Source organism: Calliopsis andreniformis, chromosome 12 (assembly GCF_051401765.1).
Source record: "Calliopsis andreniformis isolate RMS-2024a chromosome 12, iyCalAndr_principal, whole genome shotgun sequence".
Classification (NCBI taxonomy): Eukaryota; Metazoa; Arthropoda; class Insecta; order Hymenoptera; family Andrenidae; genus Calliopsis; species Calliopsis andreniformis.
Genome location: NC_135073.1, coordinates 601 through 11,548, shown reverse-complemented (window position 1 = coordinate 11,548; position 10,948 = coordinate 601). Strand labels below are relative to the sequence as shown.

The window sequence follows — 10,948 nt, the reverse complement described above, 5'->3', positions numbered from 1 at the left end:
ATCTGCTGGAATACGAAAAGGCAAACATCAGTGGCTGTCTCGTCCACAGAAGCAGAGTACATGGCTCTTTTTGAAGCTGTGAGAGAGGCATTATGGTTAAAATCCTTGGCAATCAGTATTAATATAAATGTCTTTGATCCAATAATAATTTACGAAGACAATATGGGTTGCATTAATATTGCGAGTAATCCAAGTAGTCATAAGCGTTCAAAACATATAGACATAAAATACCACATTTCAAGAGAACAAGTTGAAAAGAATGTAATAAAACGAACATATTCCTACAGGTGATCAACTAGCAGATGCTTTAACGAAGCCGTTGCCAGCAAGCAAATATTTGGAATTTAGAGCAAAAATGGGATTAGAATAATAAGATTAATATAAGCATAAAAATTATTATTATTTTGTATATAGTTTGTACGGTCTGGATGGGTTTTTCTGGGTTTCCCCATTCCCTTGCAACGAATGTTGGACCATTTGTATTTTGTTCCCAGAATTAGAGTCAAAATAAAACACAATGTAGACAGTCTGTACGGTAATACTCGTAGTACACTTATTAGACTTATTAATGTACAATTAATATGAACAGCACCGACTTGTTTTTGAGGGGGCCCGTTAGATTATATAATCAAGGAACAAAAACAAGTATCGAAAGTATCGAAGGATACAGAAAGTGTTCTGTCTTGTTTCTATGGTTTTTTATTTACTTTTGAATATATTCATGTGAGATCAGATATCGTACAGACTTCTTCCGTGCGTTGAGTTAAAATATCAAATTTCTTTTTATTTAAAATTGTTCCATATTCCAACATCATCATTCATATTATTATGGCTACTATGATTATTATGGCTATTATGGCTATTATAACGGTTACTATTATTATATCCAAGTTTGTTGTGTTTATTATTATGATTATTATGTATCTGAGTATGATTATGATGAATATTATGATTCACCATTACTATTATTGTGGCTATTATGATTATTAGGAATATTATGGCTATAATAAGGATTATTAAGATTATTTCCATGATTATTCGGATAATTATTACGAGTGTTACGATTATTAGAGATAGTGTAACTATTACTATGATTACTATGGCTATCAGGGAAGTTGCTGTGATCATTATCATTATTATTATGATTATTATGATTATTGTGGTTATTATGACGATTCCTATGATTATTATGGTTGTTAGTATGATTTTTGTGATCACCATTCACATTATTATGGCTACTATGATTATTATGGTTATTATGGCTATTATACTGGTTGTTATGGTTATTTCCAAATTTATTATGGCTATTATTATGATTATTATGATTATTATGTTTCTTAGTATGATTATGATGCATATTATGGTTCACCATTACTATTATTGTGGCTATTATGACTATTATGATTATTATGGCTATAATAATGATTCTTAAGGATATTTCCATGATTATTCGGTTTATTATAACGATTGTTACGATTATTATAGCTAGTATAAATATTACTATGATTACTATGGCTATCATGGAAGTTGCTGTGATCATTATCATTATTATTATGATTATTGTGGTTCTTATGACGATTCCTATGATTATTATGATTGTTAGTATGATTTTTGTGATCACCATTCAGATTATTATGGTTACTACGATTATTATGGTTATTATGGCTATTATACTGGTAGTTATGATTATTTCCAAATTTATTATGGTTATTATTATGATTATTATAAGTATTATGGTTCTTAGTATGATTATGATGAATATTATGATTCATCATTAAGATCATAGTGACTATTATGATTATTATGATTGTTATGGCTATAATAATGATTATTAAGATTATTGCCAGGATTATTCTGCTTAGTATTACGATTATTATGATTATTATATCTAGTATAACTATTACTATGATTATTATGACTATCATGGAAGTTACTGTGATCATTATCGTTATTATTATGATTATTGTGGTTATTATGACGATGGCTGTGATTATTATGGTTGTTAGCATGATTGTTGTGATCATCATTCAGATTATTATGGCTACTCTGATTATTATGGTTATTATGGCTAATATACTGGTCATTATGATTGGTTCCGAGTTTATTGTGGTTATTATTATGATTATTATGATTATTATGGTTCTTAGTATGACTATGATGAATATTATGATTCATCATTAAGATTATAGTGTCTATTATGATTACTATGATTATTATGGCTATAATAATGATTATTAAGATTATTTCCATGATTATTCGGTTTATCATTACGATTGTTACGATTATTATAGTTAGTATCACAAGTACTATGATCATTACGACTATCATGGTTGTTGCTATTATTATTATCATTATTAATATGAATATTATGATTATTGCGGTTATTATGACGATTACTATGATTATTATGGTGGTCAGTATGATTGCTGTGATCATCATTCAGATTATTATGGCTACTATGATTATTATGGTTATTATGACTATTATAATGGTTATTATCATTATATCCAAGTTTGTTGTGGTTATTATTATGATTATTATGATTATTATGTATCTTCGTATGATTATGATGTATATTATGGTTCACCATTACTTTTATTGTGGCTATTATGATTATTATGATTATTATTGCTATAATAATGATTCTTAAGGTTATTTCCATGATTATTCTGCTTACTATTACGATTGTTCCGATTATTATAGTTAGTATCACAATTACTATGATTATTATGACTATCATGCCTGTTGCTGTGATTATTATCATTATTATTATGATTGATAAAGATTGAATGAATTATGATGCGGGTTTATGATGCGGACGTGACTTATTCGCTATTTTTGAGCATAAATATTTCTTGTCTCTGCACAATTATTGCAGCTGTTTAGTGTCTAACGTTTTAAACAGGAAAAACCCCAAATTCCGAATGGGACACGGAAGCCTTGGGTTTTTCCTGGCGCTCAATAGTAATTGACGTATCGTAAACCCTGGGTAGTTGCACAGGATGGACTTGGTGACTTTGGAGGCCTGAAGTAAGGCCCATGGTCAGGCATTTTAGTTTTGCGTTCCCTACCACTTTATCAGAAGGGGTGGGCGGAATCAACAATTTCGCTATTGGTTCTCTGTTCGCCCTTCCACTGAAATTTCTCTTGAAGAAGGGAAAAACAGAGGTTTCATGGAAGGGAAAGCACAGGAGAAAAGGTAGAATTATCACGAATCGTCAACGAGAAAACGAGTACACTCTTCTTTTTCAATTTTTTTGGGACTTTTCCCGGTCATCGTACGACCTCCGTTTTCACATACATGTTAATCAGTTTTTTTCTGTTGTTTACAATAAATTTGATTTAAAATCGAGTGTGTTAATGAACCAGTTTCACCATTTAACAATACACTCAAAACATTGGTCCTTCGAGCCGGATTCCTGTGTTTAGTAAATACTGGTATTCTAAGTAACACTCTGGACTTTGAGAATAATTGGACGGACTATATGTGAAAACGTGACGTGAACTCAGGAACTGGAATTTATTGTGAAGTGCTATCATTTTCACGGACTTGTCGCTCAGCATCCTGGAACTTGGAATTACTGACAGACATTGAGGCACTGAAGACACTACTTCGTTGGAATTTCTGGACCACAATCATCAGAGAAGAGGCTGATGATATCTTACGTACAACACTGAAGCTACACTTCTACTCTAAGGAATAGGACGATTGAGACGGAAGACAGAGCACCAAAGTTCCTGTGTCTACAGCCGTAAGTTCCTTTCCTTTGCACGATCCAACCTGTGATTATTAGAAATAGACATCATGGACGCGTCATTGAAAATATTGGTCAAGGAACGTGGTCAGGTTAAAGCCGGACTCACTCGCTTCAAAACGTATTTTGAATCTTTGGACAGTTCTGCTTCTATGCGAGAACTCCAAGAGCGCACGGAAAAGCTCTCGTTATTATTTGATAAGTTTGAATCAGTTCAGTCTCAAATTGAAATGATAGTATTAGAAACTGAATTAGAAGCAACTCATGCGGCGGAGCGCGAATCTTTCGAAAATATGTATTTTAGATTTCTTGCCGCGGCTAAAGAACGCGTTGAAAAGGCACAGTCACAAGGATCAAGTGCATGCCTGATTCCGACTCCAAATGTTTCTACACCTGTAATGGCAGATCCATATTTTAATATTAAACTTCCGGCATTAAATTTACCAACTTTCGATGGAGCGTATGACGATTGGGTTAGATTTCGAGATACATTTGAGTCGCTTATCCACAATAATGATAATCTCTCAAATATTCAGAAATTTCATTATTTAAACTCTCCATTAAAAGCTGAAGCAGCACGGACCATAAAATCTTTGGGTCTTTCTGACGTTAATTATGTACTGGCATGGAAAGGCTTAAAGGATCGTTATGATGATTCCCAAACAATGATTCAGCATCATATCAAGGCATTATTTGATATGCAGGCTGTAACTAAATCTTCTTATACAGGTCTAAGACAATTATTCGATGATTACAATAACCATTTATTAGCTTTAAAATCTTTAAACGAACCTGTAGACTCATGGGGTTCTATCATTGTTTATCTTGTAGCAACGAAACTTGATTTTGCAACTAAACGTGAGTGGGACAAGCGACTAATGAATATTACTGGTAAACCAACTTGGACTCAAATGACAGAATTTTTAGAATCACAGTGTAAATACTTGGAAAAACTTGCTATTGATAAGCCAATTACATCACACGCACCATCTAAACCTGCGTATAAGCCAATTCCAAATTTTAAGCGCGAGTATCCTGTAAATATTGCGTCTTATGTATCTAAAACAATCGAAAAATGTGTTTTATGTAACGAGGAACATGCATTATTTTCCTGTAGTCAATTTCAGAAGTTAACACCTACTGCACGTAGTAATAAGGTTAGGCAATTGAATTTGTGTTTTAATTGCCTACAACCAGGCCATAGAAATAAAGCTTGTTCACGCGGACAATGTAGGAAATGTGGGAAGAAACACCATACAGCTTTGCATGTAGAAGATACGTTTTCGCCACGCGAACCGCAGGTAGATAGATCCGTTGCGTTGGTACCTACGCCCAGTGTATCCTTAGCAGGTACACACTTTTTCTCAGATGGATTGTATGTATTATTAGCCACCGCAATCGTTTACTTGGAAGACTGTCATGGCAGGAAACATAAATGCAGAGCACTTTTAGATCCAGGTTCTCAATCAAATTTTTTGACGGAAGAAGTCGCTAAAAATTTAGGCTTATCTTGTAATCCATTTTCTGGAAGGTTTACGGGTTTAGCACGTAAAGTCAGTAATGTATATAGTTGGACTCAGACAAGGTTACATTCACGAGTTACATCATTTGAAACATCACTTCGTTGTTTGGTAATTCCAAGGATAACGGATGACCTTCCTAATGTAGCCATAGATTCAAATCTAATTTCTATACCTTCAAATTTAAAGTTAGCCGATCCACATTTTTACCAAACAGGGAAAATTGATATATTACTTGGCGGAGGATTATTTTGGAAATTGTTATGTGTAGGACAGACAAACCTTGGATCTAATTTGCCAACAATACAAAAGACACAATTAGGATGGATAGTAGCAGGAGGCATGTGTTTGTTTCCATGCTATGGGAGACCAAAATTAGAATGTCATTTAGTAACAAACGAAGATTTACAAAATCAGTTAAAAAAATTTTGGGCTATAGAAGAACCTAATTATCCACACAAAATTGTTAATAATGAGTGTGAAGCATATTTTGAAAAGACAACCATACGCGATAATAACGGGCGATTTGTAGTAAAAATTCCATTTAAACCAGAAATTAATGAACTAGGAAATTCGCGAGTTATGGCTGAAAAACGGTTTTACGCTCTTGAACGTAAATTTTGTAAAAATCCCGCCCAGAAAGGAGAATACTGCACATTTATGAAAGAATATGAAGACTTAGGGCATATGACACGGATAACAGACTGTAAAGCACAGAAATTACAATTTTTTCTTCCACATCATGCGGTGTTTAAACAAACTAGTACCACGACGAAACTCCGCGTAGTCTTCGATGGATCAGCGAAAACAAGTTCAGGTTTGTCGTTAAATGAAGTACAGCAAGTAGGACCGACGGTACAGGATGACTTAATGTCTATTGCATTGCGATTTCGAAAACACAAGTATGTCTTGTCAGCAGACATAGAGAAAATGTATAGGCAGGTACAGATTGCACCAGAGGAGCGACGGTTTCAAAGGATTTTATGGCGTCCTGATGATACTCAACCCATTCAAACATTCGAACTGAATACTGTCACTTATGGAACAGCTTCCGCGCCTTTTTTGGCGACAAGGGCTCTTAGGCAGCTGGGTGAAGATCATGCTGTTAGTTTTCCATCAACGAGTCGTGCAATAATAAAAGACTTTTATGTAGATGACTTGCTAACAGGAGCAAATAGTATCGATGAGGCTAGGAAGTTACGACGTGAAATTTCTGACATCTTGCATAGTGCTGGATTTCCTCTTCGAAAATGGGCATCTAACGACTCAAGGATCTTAGACAACGAAGATGAGGGTCCACAAAGGGTAGAAATTAAAGAAGATAAGGATTCAAAAACGTTGGGGCTTTTGTGGATAGTGAAAGAAGATGCACTGCGATACTCAGTGACTACGTCCACTCAGCACCGCATAACCAAACGCACAATATTATCGGAGACATCAAAAATCTTCGATCCACTCGGATTAGTAGGTCCAGCGACAATTAGGGCTAAGGTAATTTTGCAAAAGTTATGGCAACTCAAGGTTTCATGGGATGAATCATTGCCACAAGACCTGCATACAGAATGGGAATGTTTTCATCATCAATTAGCATTACTAAATCAAATAAGCATACCACGATGTGCGATTTCTAGTACGATGCATGGCATTGAAATGCACGGATTTTGTGATGCGTCTGAGCAGGCTTACGGGGCGTGTATATACCTGAAGTCTATCAACACGGAAGGTCAATGCACGGTCAGGTTACTCTGTGCAAAAAGTCGGGTAGCTCCATTGAAGGCGATTACGTTACCTCGTCTGGAACTATGCGGAGCATTGTTATTGTCACAATTAGTCACTAAAGTAAAAAAGGCGCTTGAAATTTCCACTATTCAGGAGTATTACTGGTGTGATTCAACAATTGTATTGGCATGGATCAGGGCTCCTTCAACCAAATGGAAAACTTTTGTTGCCAATCGAACGGCGGAAATTCAGAGGTCTACCAATAAGGCTTGGTCTCATGTTAAATCTGAAGAGAATCCTGCTGATATCATTTCTCGAGGTATTCAACCAGCTGCATTACAAGGTTCGAAATTATGGTGGTATGGTCCGTCTTGGCTGTCCAAGGGCAATGATTACTGGCCCAAGTCAGAAGAGAGGGTTGAAGACGTCCCAGAATGCAGAGAATATCCATGCGTGTTAATAGGAACTACACATAGAGGATTTGAATTGTTCGAGAAATTTTCATCGTATAATAGATTAATACGTGTCACTGCCTATTGCTTACGATTTATAAGTAATATACGGAAACTACAAGATTTGAAGCCCACGGTCGACGATAAACACGATAGTATTTCCAGTAAAATCTTAAATGTTAAAGAATTAGAAATTGCGAGAAAGGTTTTACTAAAATTAGCACAGAGAGATACATTTGCGACTGAACTGCATACCTTAAGGCAAACAAAAACAGTATCGAAATCTAGTAGACTGCGATCGTTAAATCCTTTTTTAGATCCGGACGGCCTTATTAGATTAGGCGGTCGTTTGGCTAATGCGAAATTGTCATACGATGAAAGATTTCCAATTATATTATATTCGAAACATCCGCTAACAGATTTAATAATTCTTCACGAACATTCGCAATTGTTACATGGTGGATGTCAATTAGTAATTGCGTCAATACGACGGAAATATTGTCCTCTTTCATGCAGGTTGATTGTCAGGAACCTCTTAAGAAAATGTATCAGATGCTTTCGTGTGAAACCGAACACTGTAAATTATACGATGGGTGATTTACCTGCATCGCGAGTGACTCCTTCGAGAGCATTTTCTACCTGCGGGGTTGATTACGCAGGTCCGTTTCCGATTAGAGAAAAGTCTCGGTGTCGAGTCATAATAAAAGCGTATTTATGTGTGTTTGTATGCTTTGTAACTAAGGCAGTTCATTTGGAGCTAGCTTCGGATCTCAGTACTCAAGCATTTTTAAATTGTTTACGTCGATTTATAGCGCGCCGGGGAAAGTGTAATACCATTTATTCAGATAACGGCACCAATTTTGTGGGCGCACGTAATGAGTTAAATGATTTAGGCATATTGTTATTAACCGAAAAACACAGAACACAAATATCTGATTTTTGTACAGTGATAGGCATCCAATGGCATTTTATACCTCCTCATGCACCGCATTTTGGCGGTTTATGGGAAAGTGCTGTAAAATCAGCGAAGTACCATCTGAAGCGAGTAGTCGGCCAAACTAATTTAACCTTTGAGGAATTATATACAATGATCACACAGGTTGAATCGTGCATGAATTCCCGTCCATTATGCCCGTTGACTGATGATCCTTCTGATCTTACTCCTTTAACCCCCAGTCATTTCCTTATCGGTGGCGTACTGACCTCACTTCCGGAGCCTGACCTGCGAGATGTTAAACCATCTAGACTAATTAGATACCAGCATCTTCAGTACATGTTACAGCATTTTTGGACAAGATGGCAGAAAGAATATCTGCATCAACTCCAACAACGGAACAAATGGATGGTGGGTACTACAGCCAAATTCGGACCAGGGACGCTGGTGATAGTCAAGGATGACAATGCACCGCCACTGAAATGGCACATGGGCAGGATCATGGAACTTCATCCTGGGAAAGACAATGTCACACGCGTTGTTAGCATTAAATTATCTGATAGTGTAATAAAACGACCTGTGACGAAGATTTGTATTTTGCCATTAGAGGATGACTCAAGTATTCAATCAGAGACTGTGAATTCAGATAAACAAGCATGAGATTTTTTGTATTTTATTTTTTTTTTTTACATGTATATGCAATTACATGCAAACGTACAAATTTAAGTAATTACTGTATCTGTTTTGTAGAAATCTATATTATGTAAACTTAGATTTCATTATTCGCTCTTTATCAAGGGCTTATTATTTGTGTTTTAGATACGATATTTTCTTTTGTAATAGCCTTAATAACATTGTTATTTGATTAGACATTGTCAATATTTGTTGAACACGATATGTTCAAGGCGGGCGGCATGATAAAGATTGAATGAATTATGATGCGGGTTTATGATGCGGACGTGACTTATTCGCTATTTTTGAGCATAAATATTTCTTGTCTCTGCACAATTATTGCAGCTGTTTAGTGTCTAACGTTGTAAACAGGAAAAACCCCAAATTCCGAATGGGACACGGAACCCTTGGGTTTTTCCTGGCGCTCAATAGTAATTGACGTATCGTAAACCCTGGGTAGTTGCACAGGATGGACTTGGTGACAATTAGTATTGACAATTAGTGACAATTAGTAATATGGTTCACAATTAGTATTATTGTGGCAATTTTGATTATTACGATTATTATGGCTGGAATAATGATTCATAAAGTTATTTCCATGATTATTTTGTTTATTATTACGATTGTTACGATTATTATAGTTAGTATCACAATTACTATGATTATTATGACTATCATGGCTGTTGCTGTGATTACTATCATTATTACTATGATTATTATGATTATTGTGGTTATTATGACGGTTACTATGATTATTATTGTTGTTGGTATGATTGTTGTGATCATCATTCAGATTATTATGGTACTATGATTATTATGATTATTATGGCTATTATAATGGTTATTATTATTATATCCAAGTTTGTTGTGGTTATTATTATGATTATTATGATTATTATGTATCTTAGTATGATTATGTAGTATATTATGGTTCATCATTAATATTATAGTGAGTATTATGATTATTATGATTATTATGGCTATAATAATGATTATTAAGATTATTTCCAGGATTATTCTGTTTATTATTGCGATTGTTACGATTATTATAGCTAGTATAACTATTACTATGATTACTATGGCTATCATGGAAGTTGCTGTGATCAATATCATTATTATTATGATTATTATGATTATTGTGGTTGTTATGACGATTACTATGATTATTATGGCTGTTAGTATGATTGTTGCGATCATCAGTCAGATTATTATGGCTACTATGATTATTATGGTTATTATGACTATTATACTGGTTGTTATGATCATTTCCAAATTTATGATGGTTATTATTATGATTATTATGATTATTATGTATCTTAGTATGATTATGATGTATATTATGGTTCACCATTACTTTTATTGTGCCTATTATGATTATTATGATTATTATGGCTATAATAATGATTCTTAAGGTTATTTCCATGATTATTCTATTTATTATTACGGTTGTTACGATTATTATAGATAGTATCACAATTACTATGATTATTGTGACTATCATGGCTGTTTCTGTGATTATTCTCATTATTATTATGAGTATTATGATTATTGTGGTTATTATGACCTAGTTTCGAGTCATATTAGTGAAATATCGTGGCGCTGGATGAAATATTGCGAATTTCACGTCATACGTCGGCTTTAACGTTAAAGTACGCATTATATCACTAGAATCGATGTATGTCCTATTTTCGAGTCACATTAGTGGAATATGGCGGCGCTTGCTGAAATATTGCGAATTTCCCGTCATACGCCGACTTTAACGTTAAACTACGCATTATATCACTGGAATCGCTGTATGGTCTAGTTTCGAGTCATAGTGGTGAAATATCGAGGCGCCGGATGAAATATTGCGAATTTCACATCATACGTCCACTTTAACGTTAAACTACGCATTAT

The 10,948-nt window shown here is 34.6% G+C and overlaps 1 protein-coding gene across 1 annotated transcript; it reads left to right on the top strand.

Annotated features, from left to right (window-relative positions):
* The first annotated feature begins 3,805 nt into the window (after window positions 1-3,805).
* LOC143185936 (uncharacterized) lies at window positions 3,806-9,040 on the top strand. The gene has a single exon (XM_076389267.1). It carries the CDS (start codon window positions 3,806-3,808, stop codon window positions 9,038-9,040), a length of 5,235 nt encoding a protein of 1,744 aa, XP_076245382.1.
* Window positions 9,041-10,948: the final 1,908 nt, after the last annotated feature.

What these genes read in the sequence shown, in the direction of transcription:
- LOC143185936 (XM_076389267.1), top strand. Translation starts at nt 3,806, where the DNA reads ATGGACGCGTCATTGAAAATATTGGTCAAGGAACGTGGTCAGGTTAAA.